This window comes from Salminus brasiliensis, chromosome 1 (assembly GCF_030463535.1).
Source record: "Salminus brasiliensis chromosome 1, fSalBra1.hap2, whole genome shotgun sequence".
Taxonomy (NCBI): Eukaryota; Metazoa; Chordata; class Actinopteri; order Characiformes; family Bryconidae; genus Salminus; species Salminus brasiliensis.
Genome location: NC_132878.1, coordinates 22,854,308 through 22,882,301, shown reverse-complemented (window position 1 = coordinate 22,882,301; position 27,994 = coordinate 22,854,308). Strand labels below are relative to the sequence as shown.

General features: G+C 40.1%; 1 protein-coding gene across 3 annotated transcripts in view; it reads right to left on the bottom strand.

Annotated features, from left to right (window-relative positions):
- Nucleotides 1-27,994, bottom strand: part of doc2b (double C2-like domains, beta) — a 228,954-nt gene that overhangs the window by 4,283 nt on the left and 196,677 nt on the right. For all 3 annotated transcript variants that reach the window (XM_072674602.1, XM_072674610.1, XM_072674618.1), the window contains 4 exons: nucleotides 16,022-16,148; nucleotides 7,169-7,326; nucleotides 2,248-2,329; nucleotides 3-99 (listed from right to left, as the gene is read on the bottom strand). In XM_072674602.1, coding sequence (XP_072530703.1) covers nucleotides 3-99; nucleotides 2,248-2,329; nucleotides 7,169-7,326; nucleotides 16,022-16,148 — 464 coding nt within the window. The remainder of the gene's footprint in view (nucleotides 1-2; nucleotides 100-2,247; nucleotides 2,330-7,168; nucleotides 7,327-16,021; nucleotides 16,149-27,994) is intronic.

Here is a 27,994-nt window from a genome sequence, read left to right as displayed (position 1 = left end):
ACCTATAAAGTCATTAGATTTTCCAATGTCATAGTCCCAAACAGTCACTTCCAAGGTTTTCTTACTGAGGTCGGCATACTTAATCTCATAGAAGAACTCCTACAGAAACAATAAAGCAAAGGAAGCTAGTCTTAAAAAGTGTGTAGACTCCAGCTTATCCAGTCAGTACTTTAAATAGCTAATCATACAGGTTTGCAGTCAGCTGATCGCATATGTGAACACAGCAGTTACTGAGGTAGAAGAGAACAGTTCTTTTTAATACAGTTTTTAGCAGCAAGTGACTTGATAGGTGTAGAAGTAGGTCCATGGGGGGAGCATCAATAGAGATGTGTATGTGAGTGTGCATGAAGTGGTAGGGGGGCTGTGTTGAGAAGTCTGACAGCTTGTTGCAGAGTCTGGCAGTGATGGCCAAACGACAGCAGTGAGAGGAGTCTGTGTGAGGGGTGGGTGGGGTCGTCTACAGTGGACACAGTGGCTTTGTGGACGCAGTGTGTGGTGTAAATGTCCATGATTGAATGAAAGAGAGACCGCTTTCACTACTTTTTGCTGTAGGATCTTGCGGTCAAAGACATTGCAGTTCCCAAAACAGAGAGCAATGCAGCTGCTCAGGATGCTCTCCACTGTCCCTCTATAGAACATGGTGAGGATGGAAGAGGAGACATGAGCTTTCCTCAGTCTCCTTAGGACGTTGAGGTGCTGCTGAGCTCTCTTGGCTGTGGAGCTGGTGAGGTGAGGTTCTCTGCGATGTGAACAGTGAGGAACTTGGTGCTTCTGATGTTTTCCACAGCAGACCCATTTATGTCCAGCGTGGGGTGGTGACCTCATACTATCCTGAAGTCAACAACCATCTCCTTAGTTTTGTCCACATTCAGAGACAGGTTGTTAGTTCTGAACCAGTCTGTTAGCTGCTGCACCTTCTCTCTGTATGCTGTCTCGTTGTTCTTGCTGATGAGGCACACCACATTAGTGTCGTCTCAAACTTGATGATGTGTTAAGAGCTGTACTTTGGAGTACAGTCTGGAGTCAGCAGAGTGAACAGCAGTGCTCAGGATGGTGGTGCTGGAGATTCTGCGACCAGTCCTGACTGATTGAGGTAAGTGCAACGGAATGGGTAGTCGTTGAGGCAAGACACTGGAGATGTCTTTGGCACAGGGATATTGGTCGTGGTCTTGAAGCCAGCTGCCAGCTGTTCTGCACATTTTCTAAGCACTCTGCTAATTGATCCAATCAGCTCTCTGATCCTGGAGCTTTTTGGGGGGTTTACTCCGTGTAGAGTTCTCCGCACATCAGCTGTGGACAGACAGTACCTGGTCATTTAGAGGAGGTGTGGTCTTCCTTAGAAGTCATTCAGCGCATTTGGAAGGGAGGCATAGCTGCCACAAGGAGGTGGAGGTGACTTGTAGTTGGTGATGGCCTGGATGCCCTGCCACATGTGCCATGTGTCAGCAGTGTCCTGAAAGCATTCATTGATTTTCATGGATTTGTTTAGCAGCTCACTGAAAATTTATTCAGTGTGGAATTAGCATTAGCACTAGAAGCTATACACACCGCTAACATGTACACTGTGGTCAGCTCCCTCAGTAAGTAAAAGGTTCCTGACAATGGGAAACTCCATTAGCGGTGAGCAGTGACAGGAAGACAGGAAAGTAGTGCTGCATTTTACACTGGGAGATAACCAGTCACTGCAGGCAAACAGAAGTTTTTTGGGGGGGCTAGATGAGGAGTTGGAATGACATTCATAATCCAAAAACTTACCACCCAAGCTCAGCAGCACCTGATCTCACCAATGCTTATGTGGTTGACATTATACAAGGTTATGCGTGGGACTGAACTCCTGTTTCAGCATAGAGTGCACCTTAAAGTAGGTGTCTGGATACTTTTGGACATATAGGGGGCAGTGGTGGCTCAGCGATTAGAGTTCTGGGCTATTGAGGACAGGGTTGTGAGTTCGGTACCCAGGCTCGACAAGCTGCCACTGTTGGCAAGGCCCTTCACCCTCTCTGCTCCCTGGGCGCCACAGCAATGGCTGCCCACCACTCCAGGCACGTGTGCTCACTGTCTCACTGTGTTCACTGCAAGAATGGGATAAATGCAGAAGCTAAATTCCATTTGTGCCTGTCACAAATGGTCAGTGTGGTTGTTTAATGTTAATGGTCAATGTTAATATAGTGTATATATCCAGGTCTGAACTTATGATATACGACTACAGTAGTGCTGTAAAAATGTAAACATCTTTCTGGAACCTACCTCATTAAACTCTGGATTAAGGGTCTTCTTCTTGACAGCAGTCTTGTGCTTTGACTTTTTGTTCTCATCTGGCTTCAGGTATCTGTAACACATTGTAAAGAATACAAATGCACAGGTATACAATGGGGCTTTAGGTAGCTTTTCAGGCATGCACAGTTCACCAGCCACAGCCTAGCACATATGAGTTTAAGTCACTTGTAAGAACGACTATGTCCACCTGAGGGCACTGTTGTTCTGTTGAATCACACAGTACCGTCTCAAGGTTTGATCATTATGAGAAAATGCAGCTAAACAGAAGCAAGTGACATACAAAGGGAGCATACTGTCTAAATTGCTGCATAAAAGCAATGAAAAGCACAAGAAAAGACTCCCTTTCCTAAAGCACTGTAAACGAGAATAGGGCGTCAGGTGACCCTGGTGCTGCCCCGTGGTCCTTTCTCTAATGAGACTGTCTCTCTCTGCTCCAAAGGCCACCAGACAGGGAGACTTGGCCCACGGATGCTGATTAAAGAGGTTTCATGCTGCGATTTCAGCTTTCTTCAACCGTCCAAATCACACCTCACTGTTTGTCTGTTGTTGATGTGTGTTACCCAATTAAGGCCCAAGGGACTGTTTAATGCAAGTAGATAAAAAGAAAACAGGTTTTAGAACGAGTGGAACTCTCAGATACCATGAGATTTAAAACGACTGCTAGGCTGGCTGCTATTTTAAGTGCAAACTTTTTTGGCTTAAATGACTTTGTGATCATGCAGAGTTTATGTCATGTGGTGTGTGCTGATCCTGGCAGGACCCGTTTTGTTCTGAGACCTCCACTAACTGTGATTCATCCTTCTCACCTTATTATTTGTTCTGAGACCTTCCCTGATTGTGACTGGACATAGTCTCCACCACTTTTTTTTCCTGAAACCTCCTTCTGACTGTGATTGGTCATAATCACTACCTCTTTTATTCTGGGACCTTAACCTGACTGTGATTGGTCATAACCACCTCTTTTCATCTTTTAATCACATAATATTTTATTCTGAGATAAAAACAATGAGACTGCTCCAAATGTAATGGGTCATTATCACTTTGTCATTTGGTCTAAGACCCTGCAACAGTGATTGGTCATCATAATTACCACATCTTTTATTCTGAGACCTCCCCCCTGACTGTGACTGATCTTAATAACTTCCTTGTTTGTTCTGAGACCGCCCTTCAATGTAATTGGCCATTATTTTTTTGGTCTCCGACCTCCCCCATGGCAGTGACTGGTCCAAATCACCATGTCATTTGTACTAAGACCTCCCCCTGACTGTGACTGGTTGTAATTAGTACATTGTTTGATCTAAGACTGCACATGATTGTGATTGATCCTAATTGACTGGTCTAATCACCACATACATTTTTGAGACCTCCCCCTGACTGTAATTGGGTTTAATGACTATCTTGTTTGTTCTGAGACCTCCCCCTGACTGTGATTGGGTTTAATGACTAACTTGTTTGTTCTGAGACCTCCTCCTGACTGTGATTGGTCCCAATCACCACATTGTTTGTTCTCAGACCACCATGTTCTTTTTTTGGAGACCTCCCTCTGACTGTGATCGGTCTAAATGACTACCTAGTTTGTTCTGAGATCTCCTCCTGGTACATGCCACATGATAACCTGCACCATTGCATGAAGCCAACCTCCACTAGTGCTGATTCAGAAAGATATACGCTAAGTTGTTTTAAAGTACAAGTGCATTGGGTGGTGATTCCAGTTTTAGTGTGCGGTAATTGACTGCAGTCTATATATGGGGCAGATGAAGATTAAGTTTGGATATCAATAAGTCGACTGGAACAAACACCTGCACTAATACAAATGTTCTGCTGCAGAAAACTATTACCAGTGCCATGGCTATAATTTACTGTGTGAGATAAATAGACAAAGGGATGATTCAGATTACTTTAAGTGGAACAGTTCTTCTGTAAACCACGGGGGGCCTCGTTCTCAGGAGCCTGCAATCTTGGAAAAGCTCTGTACACTGAGAAAAGCACAGCCGATGTGGTTTTAATAAACCCATATGCTATAGAAAATAGCTTAAAAACCCCCATCAAAAACAACAACATTGTTCATCTCCCTATCTATCACGGACTGTGATGTCCCGTTTCTGATGGCCATCTTTTACCCCCTGAAGCCCCAGAATTTTCATTTGCTGCTGTAATTGCACTTGTGGCGAACCCCATTACTCAGCTCTTCTCATGGCCAAATGAACTGTGCCACATTTTCAAATGGGGTCTCTCGCTCGCTTCATCAAAAGCGCTGCTCCGTCCATAAGTCAGACACGTTTCATTTTCCACTTCTCAAACAAGGAAATGGCACTCTCAGTTCGACCAGGCCTTAATAACCACTACCACTGCAATTCAACAAACAGTACCATTAAGAGGCTGGGAATAATGAAATATGGAGTGTTTGAGTGAGGAGGAGTGGGGAACAAGGTAATGGCAAAAGCAAAATCTCAGTGGTTTTAGCCTGAAATACCAGCATTAATTGAATAATTCACCATCAGTACTCAACTAAGCTCTTGTCGAGACATAAATAGGATCAATTGGTTTGAAAGCATTCTAAAATTGAATAAGCTGCCATGGTGCCCGATGCTACAGTATAATCTGACTGACTCACTTGCTAATTGATTGATGCTTGGACATACTAGCACATGAAAAGGCCCAGCAATAATCCTCCTGTATTTTAGAATGAGATTCAAGCAGAATTGGAGGGGGATTAGAGTCCTCATCACTTCTCTGTGCAGTGACAGAGATAATTATTTTGGCTTAATTCAGAAATTAAACATTGATGACTGCAAACACAGAAGACTAATGTAAACAAATCCTCATTAGATCATAGATAATCTACTGCTGCGCTCAGAAGGAGTCATTTTAGACCATTCATGAAATGTTCACACTAGATAAGAGTTAGCAGTTTCAAATGATGTAGAAAAATGATACGAACTGAGAGGTGTTTTTCAGTTTGCAGTCAGGTGAGGACTACACCAGCCTCCTGAGATGTATTGAACTGGGCGCACAACTCAGCAAGAGTTTGCAAGTGTTTGCATTTCACCTGCTGTTCCAAACTAAGAGGTAGGGATTGAGGGCTGGTGATTCTGCTTGTCATTCTCAGCGTTACACTGTTGAATCATGTCTGCTGAACCAGTCACACAATGTGGACCTGTGCGCCATACAGTGGTCACACTCGGACGTGGGAGTGTCAGTGTTCTGCTCGGACTTAAACCACAATGATGGAGGAAAAGTGGACTAAAATGGACAGGAATGTCAGGAGACTAGTGAAAACCTTGCCCAACTGTAGTGATGCCGTAATTAGAGAATAAATGATGCATGTCACTTATTTTTAGTCTGGGGAACATTGTAACTTGACATTCTCATTTCATGGCAAATTAGAAAGTAAGGGTTAGGGGGCATCTTTACTTTGATCAGCTCATATTAATCATCATCATAAGCCTACGATAAGTCCATTATGTGTTAAAGTGTCTAGGTGCGCTGTAAATCCCTCTCGCATAATTGTCAGGGTGAGTCCTGTTTGTATTTTGCCCTATGCTGCTTTGCTCTTTTCAGGGAGGTAAGAGTTTTGGCCTTATCTCTCTGTGAGTGTGAACTCAGCACTTATGACTTGATTTCCGAAGCTGAACCCCTTGCTAGTTTATTCAGGAATGCAGCTCCGGGCGGAATCTGCGCTCTGAGTAGATGGATGAAGTTTTGAACAGCTCCTCAGAATACCGCTCATTATTGATCGCCTCCATTCATTGCCATTGATCTGTTTTCTACATAATCTCACATCAAAGAACGCCATTGAACTCTGTACTAAGGTTTTCTGACTTCTGATATGAAATACATGTGTTCTTTGTTCCCCTGAATCAGATCCAATATCTAATATTGGCTCAAGTAACAGCAGTATGTTTCACTGCCTTGCTGCCTTAGATTCTGTCACAGTGGTGGCAGTATCAAGCTTTCTATGAACACAGAAATGTGCTCTGCACATTTTCCTGCTTTTTCAAACCTAACTTGACTGACTCAGCTCGTGAGGAACTTCATTATGAGGTGTTGAGGCGAAATGGCAGTGTTATAGAATTGTTCAGAGAATGAGCTATGGCATGTCAGGGACCATTTGCAGTTTAACCTTTTTTTTTTTTTTAAACAAACATCCAATAAAGCTAGAAATTGAAACAGTAATGATGGTTATTAAGCAATTTTTTGGTAATTAAAGCAACTAAAATCAGTTTTAAATCATCACTTAAAATTATGCAAAAGAATAGAAACGAATCAAACAACTAAGAGAAGTATTAAAAGAAGAACCAAATAAAATCAAACAAGACAACTGCAAGCAAAGTAAAGGTAAAAAAGGTAAAGGTGCATGTATTTGTCATGTGTCCTCCGCATTTAACCCTTCTGTGGTAGTGAACACACACACACTAGTGATCTTGGGGCAGTGAGTACACAAACCCAGAGTGGTGGGCAGCCAACTTCAGCGCCCGGGTAGCAGAGAGGGTAAAGGGCCTTGCTCAAGGGCCCAACAGTGGCAGCTTGCCAAGCATGGGAATCGAACCCACATTGTTATCGATAGCCTGGTGCTCTAACCGCTGAGCCGTAACTGCCCTGCGAGTGGTTAAGTGGTTTAACCCTTAGAAGCTTAGTATCGTTAGTGTTGTTTTTTGCTATAGATTTGGTGGGAACATTAAAGGCTTGATTGTAATTAAAGAATGAATTGCATTCCATTTACAATCTATATTTACAAATACTGTTTTGACAGGGTTGACAGTTCTGCAGTTCCGATAGAACTTCTCTGAGATATTGTTATTGTTATTGCCAGCACGACTTTCAAAGGTTAAGAACAGAGGGAAAGAACCAGATAGGGAGAGGAAAAAAGATGTAGAGAAGGATGACTCACGTTTTGACGTAGGGGTCAGAGAAGCCATTGGCATCCATGGCTGCGAGGTGGGCGCAGCGAATGATGCCCACCACCAGGCCACACTTCTGGGAGCTGTACTTTAGTGAGATCATAATCCGGCCTCGCTCCTCCAGAGATTTGTCGTCTGTTTTATCAATCTGAAGAGAGCATATAACAGTGAAGACTTAAATTATGCTTAGCATTATTTTGAATGAAATCAACATGATATTCTTAAAGAACTTGTCCAGTGTACTTTACAGTTCACCTTCCACTAATCAAGACATGCTTGCTATTTAAAGTCCATAGTTAGTGTAAAAATTGCACTGGGCAAAGCAACAGCCTCTAAAAGCCTGGATTTTGTCTGTACTGCTGTCCAGTTTTGTCCAGTGATGGTGTACATAAACTTACTTCCTATTTGTCAGCTACATTAGCCTCTTAGCTCCAGTGCTAAAGCAGCAAATTTTAGACACACAAAAAGATTTCTCCATAGTTTATGTGTAAATTAGAAAACCTGTGAATTCTGTGGTATGGGCGCAGGAAATGGTTTCTTCTGATGACTCTTTCATCAAGGTCATATTTATACAGGTGAAGCTGCACAGTAGAACAGTGCACCACCACTCCAGAGTCTGCTAAATGTTCTTGATGGTCTTTGTAGCAATTCTTCAGTTTTCAGACCTCAACTTGACTTCCACTGTTCCTATTAAACTTCCATTTCCGTATTACACCATAAACTGAGAAAATTGGCACCTGAAAAGGGCTGAAAATACTATCTTTAAACTATTTTAATTTACAGAGTGTTAGTCAACTACTTAGAGAAGTCCATCTGCTTTTAGGACAAGGTTTGAGGATTATACATGAAATTATTAATTAAAGCTAATGATGACCGTGAACATGCCATAGCTCTAACAGACTAATTAAGGCCTAAGAGCTCCAGTAAAAGAGCTCAGATCTCTTGGGGTGTTCAAACATTTGCATGGTGATTTTATCCTTTGTCCGAAATAATACATTAATCCTGCTTAAAATGTTCAAAGAATGTTTTATATTTAACTTTTGGAGATCAGTTCATCTTCTACTCTTCACAATAACAGAAATCTTGACCAGGGATGTCCAAACTTTTGTTTTCCCCCTTCCCTAATATTGGAATACTATTCATGTCCAGGATGAGTGTGTGTAAGTGTACATTTTCTGTTTCTTGCCTACTTGGCCAGGACTGAACTAGAATAGTTGTTACTGAGGTTAAACCAGCGCTACAGTAAAAGTGAAGCACTGAACAGAGTAATGACTTCTCAGGAAGCCGAGCAAGCAGAACGCACTCCACAGCACAAAATTCCAGTAAGCACAATCCCCTATTTCCCAGTGATTAGTTTGCCTGATTTAGTTTCCTGTGTTGTTCGTAATCACCTCCGCAGCACCATCTTGTCGTCTAGATGTGTTTTTTTTTTCCCTTCGCAGCTCTGTGCGGCACCAGAATCCCAGCTGAGTTTGAGCCCAACTGTTGAGTCTGAGCTCAAACTGCGTCCGCTTTCTTTTCTGAACTTTGCAGAGGCGCCCTCAGTCCATCAAGCATGAAGTTAATTAGCTGTGGAGGAGGCGTCTCCAGTCATCACCCACAGCAGTGCTGTCTCATTTCCGTCCCCTCCGGGGCCCGTACACACGCATATACACACACACACAGGCATACAAGCGCATGCACACACTTTCCCCCACACATAACAAACAGCTCATGCTTGTCCGCCAGCTGGTGGCTCCTCTAGAAGTTGTAAAAGCAGATCCCAGATCAGTCTGCAGGTTAAGGTTCCATCAGCACCAACAAACAACACATGATGGAAGATACGTGTGTGATCATTGAGAAAGCAGCAGAAGTATTGCAGTGTACTGAGGTTTAGTTGTTGTGATACTAATAACCTTATCTTAAACGCATAACGTTTACTATACCGTGTTTGTGGTCACTGCCTGTTATTAGTGATTTTGCCTCATTACATGTACTTTGGGTGGTTTTTTTCTCTCTAGAAGGAGATTATGATAATGATCCATTTACTGCGCAAATTCATAATACTTAGGCAAATAGTAGAGTGTTCACCTTACTGACTTGTGTTTAGTAGTGTCTAAACTTAGAGGTATCTTTGAATTTGTAACCTATTTAAACTAGCTAAGGTTATTTTTGGGTAAATAGCAAAGCACTTTTGTAAGTTGCTCTGGATTTGGAAGAGTGTCTGCCAAATGCCTTAAATGTAAATGTAAATGTACTGGATCTGTCACGTTCTCTGGTTTGCCTCCCATCTCACTTGACGCACCGGACTACAGTTCCAATGATGCTTCACAGACTTCTGCAAAAACAACCCATCAGGAATGGTTTCCACAATCAGCGTCACCCGATTCCTAACTACTATCACCTGTGTACATCTCTCTGTTTTCTATTTAACACTCTCAGTTTGCTTCTGTTTTTCTAAGTATTGGCATCGTTTATCGTATGCATACCAAGCCTTATTCCTCTTCTTTCTACCGCCGTGTATCCAACCTGTTTTTTGTCTATGGTTTTCTCGTTTTTGCCTAGCCCTCTTGCTTTGATCATTCAATCTTGTTCGCCCATGGTTTTGACTCCTGCTCGACTTTTGACCATGCATTTGTCTATTCCATGTATCTGACTGCCCTGCTGATTTTGACCTGGACCGTATCACTGCCTGTTTTTGTGGATTATCCTCTGTTCATTAAAGATCCCATAATTTACATTCGCAGTCATCTGGTTCGTCTAACCTGTGTCACAGGATTGAGGACTGGACTAAGAATGATATTAAATACTTGCTGTTGTATTTTGACATTGTTTGAAATCCCCAGCTGCCATTTACACTGTGTCAAAATGTAATAAATGGTTCAATAAAACTGATCCAAATGTACTTTGGTTAAACTGGTTAGATGTTTGTTACACTGATTTGTGTTGAAAATGAAGAATGTTTTCTGATTTTCTTGTAAAATTACTTTGAAGATTTCGACAGCCAAATACAGACGGTGTCTCTAGGAAAGGCAGGAGCATAGTTCTGCTGCTTTCATGGCTTCCACTGTAACATTTATTTATTTTGAATGTAAAAAAACCCAAAACATTTATGAACACTTACCACGTATCACTATCCCTAATCCTCATCCACACACACTTGTATATTTTTGACAACGTGTTTTGTCCTCCTGTCCACATGAACACAGCATTTTAGCATTTATTGTTTTTCACTGAAAACGGAAGGTTTCGGAAATCACTATTTAGCATGAAGGTTTCTGGGAACTCACTGCATGGACAGACAAAATGATGCCTGGTTTTACTTTTTCACTTCTAAACGAATCATCAAACCATTGCAAATATTAAACGTCTCAAAATGTGTGGAGGAGTGCGGGGCTGTGTTCAAAACCACATACTGTTCTAATGAATGCACTTCTAAAGGTAGTGCACTACTCATCATACTGTTTAGTATGGCAGTATGTGGTTTTGTATACAGCCTGGCTGTTTCAGAGACAGCAGCATATCCATGGCAACATTAACAACCGCATGGCAAATGTTTTCTGATTGTTATGCTTTTTGCATCTGTGGGAGACATCAGATCATGGAGTCCTGCTGTTTTTACGACGCGCTGTGAGAAGTTTTTTACTGTTGTTAAAACACCTACTTAAGCTTCGCTTTGTATGTAATGTATTGAGAAAATTCTCACAGTGTTCTTTCTGAAGCGCTTGACATTGAACTTTGTGAGGTATTATCACCCCCTGCTAGGCTCACGTGTCATAAAGTTGTTATAAAGTTGTTTTTGCATTGTGTGGACTGAAAAAAACAACTGTATTTTCAAAAACATGTGGACAAGGCATCATTTTGAGGAAAGAAATAAAAATAGTCAAATCAATAAATAAAGTTTATAGTAAAATAGTAAACAGCTATTTTCCTTGTGATTAGGTTGTATTTTCCACTCATCAAAGTGCAGGTTTTACCTGCATATGTGAATTTTTAAATTCAGTACAGTTTAATTGTCCAATCTCCCAATCATTTTGATTACTTTCCAATTTAGCAGTCCCAGCATTGCCAAAGCTTTTTTTGTGCACTCTGAGGTTTCTGTTGTAGAAATGTCAGTCATGTCATGCTTTGATGCGCTGCACACAGCTAAGAGCTAACACTCGCCATGGGTTCACAGTCTGTTCACAAAAGAGCAGAATGTGCTCCGTGAAATTAAACAGGGATTTTACAATATTGCTCGCTTTCCAAATGCGCTTGACACTCAAACTCATTCATCCCACCAAGTCATTATTTCCACCCAAGAAGTCAGAATTTAAATCTGAAACTAACTTTTTTTTTTTTTTTTTGCTCCTATCCGGCAAATGGGTTTCCATAGAAGTATGAGAGTAAAACAAAGGGTGACTGGTCTGTGAGCTGTATGACACCAGAGCTGGGGAGCGAGATGAAGAAATCACCAGGCTGCTCACGCACTCACAGCTTCAGGAAGTCTTCTCAGGTACACAGAACCACTCCATCAAAACCACAAGCAAGCAACACCTGAACAGTCAGTCCCCATTGGTGGTCTCTCTTCTCAACCAGCAAGCAATAACAAATACACAAGACTAACCTTTTTTTTTTTTACCACATAGGGTTGTACAGTCCTGTGAAAAAGTATTTGACCCCTTCCCAATTCCTTCAGTTTTTGCATATTTGTCACGTTAGAAAATCCAACTAATTTAAATATAAGACAAAGACATCACAGGTAAACACACAGAGCAGTTTTGAAATGATCATTCCATTGAATATATGAATATGAAGGTAACAATTTATTCAAAACCTATTCCACCATATGCTGTTAGCTTCTAAATCAACCAGTTCACCAAGTTTAAAAGACAGCTGGGTTTGATTTCCATAGCCATAGACGTTCTTTTAGCAAGCGAGCTAGATTGACTACATAAAAATATTTGTATTATTTTTCATTATTTATAGTTCTTTGTTAAAATGTAATTCTTGTGCACTGTAAGCTTTTTTTTGTTTGCAAAAACAACAACTACAACAACAAACAACAACAAAAAACCTCCTATTAAAGTTCCCAACTTTGACATGAGGCATTCAAATGTACTGATATTCAAGGGGGGGGGGTACAAAATAATAAATCAATTAATAATAAGCATTTACTGAGCTGAACTGTGTTTCAGCAATGAATTAAGCCTTGTTGTATTGTTCATAAAATTCACAGAAGCGCACAGAAATGCCAGTGTAAAGCTTAGTATTAGTATTTTGAGCTAGATGACGTAACAACAGCTTCATATAAAAGCAGCATGTAATCTCGACCACATTCGAGACTCTTTAGCTAAACATCTACATTCAAATCTATATATATCAGGCCTGGGCACATCTTGAACATCTTCCTTTCCACCTCTTCAGGGGAGAATGCCAGTCAAGCATACCACGATCAGGTAATTGCTAGTAGTGTCATGTCAGATCTACCTCAGTGAGAGAGGGTACCCCAACAACCCCTTTCATTATTGCTGCCTAGTCTAACAGGCCTTGAATCGGCCTGACATTTTGACCTTGCCTGGGTCTAACTCTCCGTCAGGCTCAAATCTCCTTGGTTCGCCTACGGCTATGATAGAGTGTATCGACTCACCTCCCTCCACACTTTCTGTCTTTTCCACACTGCTGGAAAAACAGTGCAGCAGTTTGTGCTGATCTTGGCACTGTAGAACACCTGTACCATATACTATTACAAAGAAAGCTCCTCAGTGGTTCTTGGCTTGTATATGTCGCAAAAATCTTCTGCTAGAGAACCTGCAAACTGAGGAGGTTCTTTAAACTCCTTAATCTAATTTACAAAGCCACTAAAATGTTCTTTAGGAAACCATGGTACCCTTTCTTCTATGGTACAGATATACCTGTACCATACATGTAGCAAAACTAATTCCCTTGCTTTTTTTGAAGAGTTTAATAAACACTATTAAATACTAGTTTCAAAGTTTTTAAATGTACCACTTCAGTCCACAGTCAGCCCACATGGTAGTCACTGTTTTTATGATGTTATTAAAACCATCAAATACCTGCCTATTCAGTCCACAGCAGGGTAGCCCCACGCATTCACATCGAAGTTATAAAGACTGTTTCAGCCCAGACTGCTTTTCTTAAGCAGTCACAAACAGGGCATCGACATATAAGGCAGATGGGTTCCTCGGACTGAGTCTCCCAAGGTTTCTTCCTTTGTGACAACATTTGTTGTGAAAGGCGCTATATGAATACATTTTGAATTTTGAATATGTCAATCTGAAAGTCTTTCTTAAACTCTTAACAGATTTTAACAGCATATTTAATTCTCAGGAATAAAAGAAGGGGAGGTTGGCAAATGGATGTTTAAGAGTGGTTGACAGTAGATAAATGTCAGGAAATTCAGTAAATGGCTGAGTGGAGAAAAGGGTAGTTGCTGATCAGGTAAATCCGAAGTCATGATGGGCTTTTGCAGAATCCCCTAATGTATTAATTGACGGAAAATTAAATATAAAGCTTATGTCAGCTAGTTTCTAGACATCTTTGATTGTTTTATGGCTTAGTACAAGCCTCACAGAAACCCCATTCAGCTAATTTCAGAGATCAGTATCACCTACAGATTCCTCTGCAACTACACATTTAGTTTCATTTCAGCTTCCGCTTTTAGAGCCTCTGACCTTTGATATGAAGCTAAACGTATTCTGCTTCTGCTGGCTGAAACAGTTTGAAATGCACCAACTGCACAGTGTTTCTTTGAAAAGATTTCAACGGCCAAGATATGAGCTTCATGTTTTTGTCAGTATACAACTGACAAGCTACAGTGCTGCAGTGGCCTTGGCTTTGTTTTCCTTTTAACCATTTGCTTTTAATGCAGAGATAAAAAGGCTTTTTCAGCTTTTAATCTACTTTTCCCTATCACACAATGCTACCTGCACTGGGAGGGTGAAGGCTAGCATTTGTTTTCTTCGAATCACATAAAAACATCCAACTTCTTTTCAAACCGCTGCTAATGCCAGCTCTGAAACATTAGTGAAACAACCAGTTTTGTCCTGAGTGAGGAAAAGGGAAGGACATTCTACCCACCCAATAATGGTCTCCTCATGGTAATGTAATAACAAAACCTGCTAACAGATAATGGGGGGTGGGGTGTGGGTGTGTGTGTGTGTGTGTGTGTGTGTGTGGGGGGGGGGGGGGGGGGGTCATGAGCTAAATGTTTAGCCATATGCTACTCTATCTGTTATTTATTGAACATTACTGGACAGACTGCAAATAATTCAAGACAGCACTAGCTTGTATGTGCTCCTAACCAGATTAGAAAGGGATTCTCCGCTAAAAACAAACAATAAAAGAAAGAAGCAACTTATAACCTGCAACAAGTACAAGCCTTTGATGAACTGGGTTCATTTTCTGATATGGAACATGAATGACTTTGGTTTAATAAGCGGGATACACTGTGAGGCAGAGAAAAGCCCGCCATTCTAGATAATGTCATGTTGTAAGAGGAAACACACACCTCACCCATTTATACAGCTGTGCCTATTTCTATTGGAACCCTCTTTTACATCATTCCTGCAATGTATGGATCCAGCAGGCTTTTGGAAAGCCTTTGGGGAAGGGATGCTTTTCCATTAAATGATAAAAGGCAGGTTTAATTGTACCCATTCAGTATGAGCATGTACATATGCCTGTATCTGTGGCTTAGCATAATCTGCGGAGGAGCCTGCAGAAAGCACACAGTGTCTTTCACACTGGTACATTATAGCTAATATACAGCTCAGCCACAACAGTTAAAAAATACAGTAATAAATCGTGTTTACTCAATTTCCCACTTATCCCAGATGTAGTCGATCGGCCAAGGATGTTTCATTAAAAATAAGCCCAAACAGTGCTCATTTAGACTTGAGTCTACCACTCATACGCAACACAAAAAACACTTGTACTGTTGGACGAGCATGCAAGCACAGTGTCTTCAAGAGGCACAAACACTAATCAATTTCTAATTAGACTGGACTGATGTGCAATTTTCAGCAGCAACAATAATCAATTCAGCATCTGATATGCATCTTTGTAATCCGCCTCCCTTTTTCCAACCTCTAAAGGCACCTTGCATGATTGTATGATCTGAGATAAAAGGATTCACCTGCTGCTGTTCTCTACCAGTGCTGTTTTTAGAAACATATGTACTTTTGCTGGTTTCATATTCATAAGAGTGAGGAATACACATCTGGAACCAAGGTTCTGTGGTGCCTTCTGGTTTTAAGTACTTTTATTTAGGTTATCTCAAGAAATGATGCAGGTATGAGATGCATTGGCTTTTTCAGAAAAAGAATGCTTGAAAAAGTATAATCTTTAAATACATACATAATTTATTAATTTATTAATTAAATGATAATATATGATATATGATATGATATATGATATATTCATATCATATACTAAATATTATGGCTAGATATAGTAAATATGACTAGGAAATATTATGACTACATATAAGATTCACTCGCCACTTATTTTGTAGTGCTGAAAAATTACAAAATGCATCTGGTAATTGCAGATTTCATAAAATGTTAATAGTATAATCAGAACTATTAGAAAGTAGTTTGTTCTTAAAAATTAATAAATTCTACTAAACAAAACACCAAAAAATCACCTTAATTTGAGTAGTACCACAGTAAGAGTCAAAACACATCAGGTATTACACGTATATATATATATATATATATGTATATATATACAAACATATATATATACACTTCAAAGTTAGTTTTTTTTACATGTAATTACCACTACAAAAGTGCAATATCTGATTTAAAAATTGGCATATTCAAGCATTTTGATAGCAGTGCTTTAGACTGTAGGCTACTCACAGGCAGCTGCTTCTCCAGGCAATTGTAGAAGTTCTTGGTCTGGTTGGGCTTGAGCTTCTTCAAAGGGATCCGGGTTTCTCCGATGAATTCGTTGTGGCGGAATTTGTCCTCGTCACACACCGAAATCCTGCACAGAGCGACAACAGTAGCCACACGGGGCGAGATTAGATGTGTTGGTGAGAAAGGCAGACCAAAAGACTCATCAAAACTACAGATAGGACAAAAAGTGGCAGAGATGAGGATATTGGAAGTCAATAATGTAATTAGGTGTACTTAAACAGGGCAGCCATGGCAGCCAACTGAAGCTTAGCACTCGTCAGGGTCAAATTTTCATTGCTCTGTTAATCCAATTTCAATTTGCAGTGGCATCTTCAAATAACAGAACAGTTATGAGATGATTATATTCACATATACTACATTTCCTTGGCATTCTTATCATTAAAGGTGCGGGGGTGTTATTATAATCACTGTCAGACTGTTGCTTATTCTGTGTTTTTGTTCCATAATTGCCAGCTGCATGAGAAATGCCACAAAGCAGTTTCTCATTTAATCAAAATTCAAATTAGTTTTATTGGCTAAGTGAGATATCACTTACAAAGCATTCATTCTGGTAGTAAACCCTTAACCCTGTGGGTATTTCTGCTGCTTAATGTGCTGTGGTGAGCCCCTGGGGAAAGGCTGTGGCCAACAAGACCTGGTAGGCTGCGAGGCTCAGAGACAACACAAACACATGCAAGAAAGCCCACATTTATCACACGACAAAGCATTTCCTTTTGCAAGAAGGAGAAAGCAAAAGTTCCCCTAAAAGAATTGAAAGTTTCTTAGCTACTACAAAAGTGGTTGTGAGCTGAATAATATAATACTTGCCAAAGGGGGTGTTACTAAGGATTAAAGTGAAAAAAACTGATCTAAGTGCCCATCTCTGATAGTAGCCTGATCCCTAATTGCCCTGGAGCAGATTAGGCGTGCATCATATGTTGCCATGGTGATGCATTTCTGTAAAACATGATCCATCGTTATGAGACAAAACAAAATCCAGGGAATGATCCATCTAAGCTCAGAGTTAGCTGGCTAAGCAAGAAATTTTGCTTCATGCGACCCCAGGACAGTGAAAATCAGAACGAATTCTTGACCTTAAGCACTTGTTGAATATGAACATCCTTTTGCTTGTATCTTTACTCACTGTAAGAACCTACCTGTGTCATCAAATTCACAGGCACTGTCAACTTCACTTTCCTATTTCCTGCATGAATAGTTCCTTTCTTAAGAACCTTTCATAAACAAAAGTGATCCAGACTGGCCAAAGAGACTCATCTCAATCTCATACACACCTCTGGAACCCACAGTCGACGCAGGCACTTGCCCCAGGGAGTGATGTTATGCCATTTTATCTTTTTAGTGTAAACCTTTCATTTGCATCAGACTTGCTCAGTGTGAAATGAGATTTCTGTGCTGTCTGCTGCATCAAGCAGGGCCAACTGATGTGCGGGAAGACACCTGTTTTCCTTTTGCACAGATGATAATTGCATTTGGCTGGATGCGGATAATTGTTCATAAAGAACAGAAACATTCTCCAGGGCTGAGTTTCCCAGAGGCGGCGCAGCTCCAAAATCATCGTAACTTTTAAAGATGCCTTTCAAATGATCTCTGTTTTCTGCCATGTTTTGATGATCTCGGTGCTACGAGACATTTAAGATGCGCAGCCGCTGGCATTTTTTTATTTATCATTTGTGCATCTGATATAAATAATAATTTAATTATTTCTTTTTTTATTGTGTTTGCATCAGTTTCTCCCCATTATATGCTTCTAAGTGCCAAATGGAACTAAATGATTCCCTGGAGCAATTACATAGAAGATGTAGCAAGTTCTGTAAAGTGTATATGTGAATGTGAAGAACCTTTTAGAAGTTTAGCTCTCACCATGGCAAGCAACCTGGAAGGGTAAAGGCTTCCTCCACCGCATGTGTATCTTTTTGAGCTGCTGCTTATGCAACATCATAGCACAGGTGGTTAGTCAGTGTTCCCAGCTGCCCACATCTAGTGGGCAGTTGAAAAAACACCAGTCTCTCCTAAGAAAATGGACAGGACTGAACCTCAACAGTTTAGCATCTTTGATTCAGGTGTTAATAACAGCTTGAAACAACAGCTGGGACTCTTAAAACAAAGGAGCCAAAAAGGGGTTATTTGGAGTGATACCATACAAAAACTACAGTTGACTTCATACAGAGTTTTTCAGTTGACCATTCTTGAGTGTGAAGAAAATAATGTAAAGATTCTGGACTAATTAAAGGCTTTCCTTGGAACTATACATCAAGAACCTTTATATTTAGCACAGGAGGTGTAAATGCAGCCTACTGTTTTTACTCAGTGCTTCAGAAGTCTTAGCTGTGTATTCTGGATGATTCCTTTAAATATACAGAATTTATTTTCAGAAAGGTCACAAGTGCACAGATCCAGTAAGAACAAGGGTGAAGGCAGGGTGATAATTTAAACTCTTGCAAAACCATTGTGTTAAAAAAAAGCAGCAGACGTATTAAGCAAGAAGCTTTATTACTTGTTTAAAAACAGTTCACCAAGCTGGGCAAAGCCCATTGTTAAACAGCACATGGATGTAACTGACTGTATTATATATTATATAGACTGTAGCAGTTGCTTGATGTCTATTTTTGAGTTTATTTATTAATCAATCAAAGATGTAATATTTAGTGATTATGTTTGCAGTAACTATAAGTAATTTATGTAGAGGTTCTACAGATTTTCTACAGATTTTCCAATTATTAACCAACTATCAGGTGAAAATCAATGAATTCTCAACATTAGGGTTAGGTCTTTGGGTAAGACTAAGGTTAGGTTTAGGTGAGGTTTCATAAAATCTATTACACTCCATATACCATTTATTATACATAATACATATAAGATATTAGTCAATTTAAACTGAATGTACAAGAAAATAACAACAATAAATTCACACATCTAATAGTTACCCAATGCAATTGTTGTCACAGATACACTCAGAGGCAGGTATTAAAAGCTGATAGGTTAAAGTCACCATTGACTTGTTATAATCCCTTTTTATCTTTTGTTCAGTGAGGACTCTGAGGGTCTCGTCAATAAGAATTGAGCAGAACCCCCCCCCCCCCCCCCCCACACACACACACACACCACCCCACCTCCCCATTGCTCTCCATTACATTCTGAAAGCAGATGCCAGCAGGCATGGTGGACCTGTCTCAGCTGTGCTTTGCTAAAATCCCCTTCTCTATCCATTTCGGGGTATTAGAACGGTCACCTGCTTCACCACACACTGTCACTGTCACCACACACTATCACATACCACACACACCGTATTCCTCAAATCTATACATCTCCCCCTGCAGCATAATAACATTGGATTTTTGGTCAGATGGAACAGACGTATGTGTCTATGTGCTATTGTCAAAGCCACAGCCTTTTCTCATTGCTATTCATGGCAAATTTCTAAGTCTGTGTGAATGTGTGTGTGTATGTGTGTGTAAAGCTGTCTATGGCTGCATAGCCCTCCTAGGTCTTCTGCAAAGTATCAAGCAGGCAATCACCCACTCTCTCCACTTACAAAAGGACTCTCTGGAGGCTTGGACAGCAGCAAACAGGGCCAATAGTTACTGAATAGAAGCTAACGAATAACACTTTTCTTCTACATTTGAGGCCTGTGCTGGAAAATGGCCAGTATTGAATTAAAGCTTACAAGGCTCTTACAGAGTCCAGTATATGCTGGCCCAGTGAAAATTGGTTTTAGTGCTTCTTTTGAGCATAGCATTCCTCTTCCTGAAGTTTCAGGAGTTTTGTGTGTCTGAATGTTCTGTAAAAAGGCTGAACAACAAAGGTGAATCAGCAGTTTGGAGCATCTTCAGTCAGGGCTTTCAAATCCAGATGCGAAAGCAAGTGTTTTCACGTGAGCATGTGTAAGCCATTTGTTCAGAATTTCTATCATGTGTGGGAGGGAGTGTATGAAGGCTTACTGAGGTCTAATAAGGGAAGCCTGGCTGTATTCGAGTTGTTTTTCCTCAAAGGACGTCAATTACATGTTAATGCTAAGGAGCATGAGTGCTGTGTGAGTCACAGCTCCTGGTCATCTCACATAGACACTGCATGGTCTGCCATGACTAGGGAGAAGATTAGATAATTAGAAGGTAGAAGAAAAATCTGAATAAAGTTCAATCAAGCTTTATGGTCGCTAAATAGCTTATCATACTAGCATAATCATACTGCATCACACAGTGACCTTATGCTGCTTTGAGTTGTTAAGTAAACCAATAGACAGTTTGTTACACTTTGCAATGTACTAGGCCAGACTCGTAAAACCATGGTAGATGTGCTATATCATGCAAAATGTGTAGAACGGTATTTAGGCCTTTTTCATGAATCCATTACAATGGTGATCAGCATGCTGATCTCTCCTTACAGTTGTGGTACTATTACTCATGTTCTTTGTAACCGAGAACACTCACTAATGACGTTAATGAGGCAATACATATAAAAGGCATATACATAACGATGTGTAGTGTCTGTGTGGGTGCCACAGTGGACATGCTTTGTCAAAGAAAACCAAGAATCTCAAATTCAGAGCTACAGATTCCAATAAAAGTAGCAGTGGAAACATTCTTAGGTAAAACTGCAGTAATAAGGACGTCAATCTGTCACCAGATGTGGTGGTAGGAAGGAAAGTAAAAGATAAAAGGCACCCAGATCCAGATACAGAGTCCCATTGCTTCACATGAACTGCATAGTTGCACTGAGTTGATGACGTCTTTTAAATTATGTCAAAACAGCACAATTTTATCTCTCCTTAATCTAAAGTCATTGGCTGAGCCACATTCAACTCAACAGTAAAGAGCTGTGAAATCCTTCTGAAGCTAGTCCTCCTACAACTATTGAAACGAGCCCAACTGAAACTATATATAAAATAAATAATATAATACTGTAATTATAGAATAACTTTTACTTTTCACACTTTGATAATTGTGCTACTATTTTGTACATTTAAAACAACTACTACTTGATTTTCAAACAGAAATATAGAAAATAAACTTTGTGAAACTATTGCATTGTCTATCTACCATTTAAGAAACTGTAAAATGTAAAGTGTCTGCTGTTTTGCTGTATTTTGCTTTTACAAAAGGCATGTGCTTCCTCAGACTGTTCAGATTTTTTGCTAAATTCTACATCACAGTGAGCAAGCAAGGGAATCAAGAGGGGAATACAAGGAGCCGGGTACAAATAAACAAGAAACAAGTAAATCGTAAGCAACGAGGAGGAAGTCCTTCTTTGGAACTGTGGGCGGAATCCTGAGATTGCCTCGGGGGAGAGCATGGCAACGAGGGCCTGACAGCATCTAAATCACCAAAAACCCACTTATTCAGCCTGCTCTCAAACTTTTAGCAGCCAATATGTCTTTAGTGGACAGGACAGTAAAGAATGGCCATGCAATGGCACACATGCACATTAAACCTCTGCATTAGTGATTAATTCAGTCTTTGCTGATGTTAATAGGTTCTCTGTGGATAAAATGGACCACATTCTGTCTTTACTAGTTTAAGATGGACATTTTGCTAAGTTAGCAGTCTCCAGAAATAATATGAGATAGATTTTGATTTTATAACTTAACTGAAGGAGACAATACGTCCAAAGTAAAAAATAAATACTTGTTATACATATTATGAGCTTTACTTGGCTGTAGTTAATCTGGAAAACTGCTATAAAATGTAATTTACCACTGTTAGCTTGATGCTAACATAACAGGCAAAATAAAATAAAATAAAAATAAAAAATAGATCTGCTTTAAATAACTTTTTGGCGAAGTTGACTCTACTTTTACTCAAGTGCAGTAGTCGTGTGGTCATATGTTATAACTTTTTACTCTACCCTATGCTGTAGAACCTCCCCAGAAATGTAACTGCATGTCACATTGACGTGCAACAGCTGTAATTGGTCTGCTTGATCGGCTCACTTGGTTTGCCTTTTTATATTTCCTCCATTCTCCCATTTTTACATTCAGAATGAAGCGAATTGGTTTAATGGCACTATAGACCATCTCCTTACTGTTACCGTAAATCTGGCAGTATGGTTTATAATTTTTGTCCAACTGTTTTCTATTAAAAAAAAAAACATTTTACAGCTAAATGTGCTGGTAGTACCCATTTTAACGCCCACCCTTTGTTCTGTACTAGTGGTCTTGACTGTTTAACAACAATTGAGGTATATCCGATTTATTGCTGAGCAATTTTAATAATCACAGTAAGGCAAATCTGATTTAAATGTATTTGAACACACCACAAAGGAACTGCAGTAGAAAATGGGTTGGTTCTGCATACTTGGATCAGTCACTGACTTGATAATTTGGTGAGAAGCATTATCTAATTGTGGCACAGTCTTCACCATCACTTCATTCACAGAAATAAATGACTATTTCATTATGAAACAGGGGGGAAATCAAAGTTGTGGCTTCGTCTTTTGCCCCCCAAAGGTTTGCCAAAGAAAATGTGATTGCGAATTGAAAGGTTTTTTATCCTTAACATCCTGAAAGGCTAATTTAAAAGAAAGCATTCAGATATCAGCACAAGAAGAAGAGAAGCGCTCATGCAGCTAATTCGCTTTGAAGGGAGCTGTCGAATTCTCTGAAGCGCCGCTGCCGCTGCCGCTGGAGACGTCCCTTTCTCAGATAATGTGTAACGATTGTTTTTGAGGGGGGCTATGAGTAAAGTTGGGCACAGCCCACCATTAAACTGCCACTCTGATGTTCCCTTTGGGCGAGGGAGAGTGAGGGATGGTGAATAATGAGAACGAACGAGTTGGAGAGCGAGAGAGAGACTCTCAGAGGCGCGGCTGAGACAGAAGACTGAAGCACCTCGTCGTGCACATTTCATGCTCCGCCAATAGACATCATTACAGACACCGTCTCCCACTGTCTCAGAATCTCTGCTCAGGGAAAGTATAGAGGCAGGTCTCTCTCGCTGGACTCGTTAAACTGCCCATATTCTCACATATCTCACACGCTTTATTCACTGATCTGGACCGTCCATGACGTTTCCAATCCAAAGAGAATGTGAAGTGGAGATGTGGATTCATACAGCCTGCTCCTGTTTTGAGAAAAATCACATTTACACAAATTGCCTCTTAGCTCAAGTGTCGTCAATCAGTCAAGGAAAGTTAGAGATAGTTTTGCACTAGAAACATGAGGCTAATGTTAGCAGGTAATGGAAGCTTATATATTACATATACCCCTTCTTACTCCCCATTAGCTTTGATTTTACCTTAGGCTGGGCCACAATAGGAAAGCCTTGCTTGAGGCAGCGGTGGCCTAAAGGTTAAAGAAGTGGGCTTGGAAATAAAATGTTGCTGGTTTGATCCCTAGGACTGACATCAACAGATGAGGTGCCCTTGAGCAAGGTGCCTAACCTCCAATTGCGCCCCAGGTAGTCACCATTGAGGTTCAACTCGGGCTGTACTGCTGTGCAATGGTGGAAAAGCACACTTAATATTAAATGGGCAAAAGTATATGGACTATCCTTCATCCGTTGCAAACAAGAGTATAAAATCAATCACATACCCATGCAAAGATGCAAAAGCCTCAAAAGACAAACACTGACAGTAAGTGGGTTGTAATGAAAGGCTCTGTGATTTAAAAATGTTGATGTGGGATAGAATGCCACTTTTGCAACAAGTCAGCTGGTGACATTTCTGTCCTGCTAGACCTGCCCTGGTTAACTGTAAGTGCTAATATTCTGATTATTCTGATGACCGTCTGTTGCAGAGTTCAGAGTTCTGTCTTGCCATTGCAAGCAACATCAGAAATGTGTGTCAGAAGCTTCATGAAATGGCTTTCCTTTCCTTAATGGACGAGGGAAAGCATAAATCCACATTGTACACTTTTAAAGCTCAGCAGAAATCAATAGAAGGTGCCACAGTAACCAGAACTGTTGACAGTAGTGATAAATCTGTAAACAGGGTGCCATAATCACACTGCAGTAAATCAACTCAGCTGTGCATTAAAGTCTGACCGCTGTAATGGATACTGCGGCAAACAAGAAGTTCCATTAAATGCAGGCAACAGTTTAAATAACCCCAACAGTAGAGGTACTGATTAGTTTAAAACGTAGCTGTAGGCTAAATGTCCCACCAATATTTCAGTTACAGTGGAGCATGTTGTCTAACATGCATGGGCTTCAGGGGTCTTATTCTATACTCAATGGTAAAGTACATTACAGTGGATTGGGATATTCAGTGGCTTATAGTGATCAGACTGAGGTCATTGCCATTTTAATAATGATACATGATATTATTCCACACATATTATGTAATAATACAAAGTGTATCATACATTTGTCATCTTGTCTTTGGAAATATATGATTAGATGATTACACAATAACCCATCATGAGTTACTAACCTTTTCTCCACTCAGGTATCGACTGAATTTCCTGACATTTATCTACTATCGACATACACTCTTATAGAGGCCGTATCCCACATTTTTCTTAAGTATTGTGTGTGTGTGTATATATATATATATCCTTATCCTTATATAAATATATACTTATCCCTATATATATTTATATACAAAAAAATATATTTATATATAATTGTCAAAATAATTAAATTATGACAATTATAAATTATATTTTTTTAATAAAACAAACTCTATTTATACAGTGCCTCTAAGACATGTAAATGAGGTCTGTGCTGATTGGCTGCCTTGTATTCAGCCTCATTCAAAAAGCAGTCATTCTTTATAACTTTAGAATTCACAGTGTGGATGGGCGGAGCTAAATCACTGTGCAGGCTAAACAGCTGTATATATCACAAAAACAGGAAAAAAAAAATCAGACTTCCATGTACATGGACTGGAGAGTGGCGAATATTGTCATTTTGAACATTTTTACCTTATGAAAATGCATATAATATTGGCCCTTTAAAACAAATCAGAACTAGACATAAACTGTGTATTTGTTATAGATAGAATTTGGAGAATTCAAGCTTAAGATTGTTTTGACTATCTTTGCGATCACTAAAAGCTTACATTCTATCTGTGTCTAAGTGTCTAAAATTCTGACTGGTATTATAGACTATTAACTATGTAAAGGTGTACATATAGAGCTGTCACAAAGGGTCTGCTCACAGCATCTACATAGCCCTGTCAATGCCACTCACAGGCTTATACAATCATGCAAAAGCCAAGACACATTTCACATTTCTCACAGCTACAAATCTCTTCTTGCTTTTACTGTCTGCTTTTTTAATTTGCGATCTCCGCTCTGTATGTTATAGTGAGCAGGAGCGAGAGACAGACATAATAAAGGCGTTTTATTGCTCAAATATCGGCTGGGGCAGGCAGAGTTCGTGGGCATGGTCGTCAAGGCTGTCTGAGGCGCGTTGGATAAAAGCTCAACCCTGAGTTATGGACTGACGAATGCAAGCGCTCCAAAAATGATAGACCGGAGGCCGCTGATTTGTCATTGTTTAGTGTTTATTTGCATGAAGGGCGAAAGACGTCCCCCGAAAGTAAGACCTATGAGGGAGACTTTGCGTTTCCATGGAAACTGGCACAGACAGGCCTAAAGAAAAGCCATGGTGAATCATCAGGTGGGTCCTCCTAGATCAATACACTCAGCACCTGTGCACACACACACACATACATGCATGCAACATCAGTCATGCACTCATGGCTACAAGCTGATAATGCATGTTAATACTAAATATGCAAATAAGGCACTGCAGGTCGTCACAGCCCTGAAACATGTTCTACTTGGCTGCAGTAAAAATGACCATGTATAACCAGGGATATATATATATATATATATATATATATATATATATATATATATATATATCACTGACCCCCCCACCATTTATTCAGGCCATTTCCAAACATCCTGATATTAAAAACTTCAGCCTGGTCGCTGAAAATGGATGTTTTTTGAAAATGCTCCTCAGGATGGAGTTTTTTAAAAAACCTTGACAACTCTGTTTTTAGAGCAAAATGCAGCTTTTTAAAAGTCTTGCACATGCTTAATGTCAACTAACAACTGAGTTTGCTCTTTAATTACACTGTGAAAGAACATTCAAGAAAACACTGCCACAGAAATTGATTCCGATTTTAAGCTTTTCCTCTGGTACTTAAGGAGAAGATCTTTGTGGTTAGAAAATGTGATTCAGCTTTCCATGGCATTCAGGTGTGTTTTGGCTGTTACACTGCTTCTTTGATAAAATTGACATCAAACTTTGTGAGTTGTTAGTGCCCCCTGCTGGGCTGGCATGCTTATGCTAGTGTTAGGGTTAGGGTTGTTTTCTATTGTTGTGTGGAAAGAGAGATTTCCAAAAACTCTGCTGGAGCCTGAGAGAAAACCCTGCATTTTCAAATATATATATATGTACACATGTGGACAGGGCCAAAAACAGCCGTGAATTCATTGTTTTCATAATGTAACAAACTGATTGTGTCTTGGAGTGTGTGAGTGTGTTAACTGTTTCCTAGAGGAAAGGCAGTGTTTTTTGTGACCATCCAATTAAATCTAATCAATCCTTCATTAATGTAAATCAGACAAGCTGCTGCTAAAAAGAAGGCAACAAACCAAACCTAAGACTTTTGTAAAATGTTTATGTTTGCATTAAGGTGTCAGATATGATAATAATCATTGTGTGAAGTCGCACGGTCTCTTTTGGAAAGTTGCTTTGTGATCTCTATTCTGTCTATGAAAATAGAGTGAAGAAACAGACCGATGGCGATTGTAATAATAACTACGCACCATTTGTGGAGCTTTCCTTCCCTCTACAACTTTTAAATTCCAGTAATCCCGGAGTGCTTATCGTCCACAGCGGACAGCAGATCATGCAGCGCTTTTCAGGCCCGATCTTCATTAGCAAAATGAAGAAAACGCAGTGTCGCGCTTATGGTGGCAGGCGCAAGAACGCGACCTTTGAAGGGCAGACACCTTGCCTCATTAATTCACGCGTCGTTCAGACAGAGCTGGGAGGCTCCTGACTCAGGGCTCTCATCTCCATGGAGCTGGCCTGGAGACTCCCGCACGCCCGGCTGTGCTGCTGCTAACCCGCAGTGCACCAGAACAGCAAATGAGTAATGGATACAAAGATTATTTCTGCATTTACTGGATGACAGGGCAGGCGAGCCAGCTTGATGTTTATGTGAATGTGACGCCTACAGGGAGGAGAGCGAGCAGAGAGAGAGCGGTGGAGTGAGCTACCTAAAGTACAGTTCAGAAAGTCTGGAATCACTGTTTTTTTAATCCCATAACAATGAATCTCGTTGCAGATAAATGTAAGAAATGATTCAATTATGCAACTTTACAGGTTTTTAATAATAAGCAGGATGCTATGAAATCAATTAGATTAGATGTGTCAGAATGATGAAGAGGATTCTAAAATGACTGAGAAAGCTGTAGAACATCAAGAACACAGTTATGATGGAGTCAGTAAATATCATACATTTATGCTAATGATGCATGAGATTCAGACAAGCAGCTCAAATCTGAATGATCCAATCTATAATCAGATATTCTGCAGTCAGAATGGCAAAGGAAAAGCAACATGAAATCCTCCTTTTTCTAATCAGATGTATGACACATTTGTGTGTGATTTCTGGACTCCAGTGCAACTCCGGTCAGTTTGACCAGTGAGATTGGATTTTTATCTGTCATTCTTAGGGCCAGTAGTTCTTAATGCCAGAAAGTGAACAAAAAAGTTGGTCCAGACAGTTGTAACAGCACATAGGAACATATTTTACAACGTTGTAGTTTTACTGTGATTGATTCAATGAAGATTTTAACCCATGCTATATATTTTTTATATAGAATATAGCATAGGGTATTTGAGGTGACACCCCCTCCTGGAGGAAGGTGGAAGTCACTTCCATAAGTACAAACTATGCTGTGGAGCATCAGCATGATTTTAAAGCTGTTATTTTCAGGCAAAATATCTACAT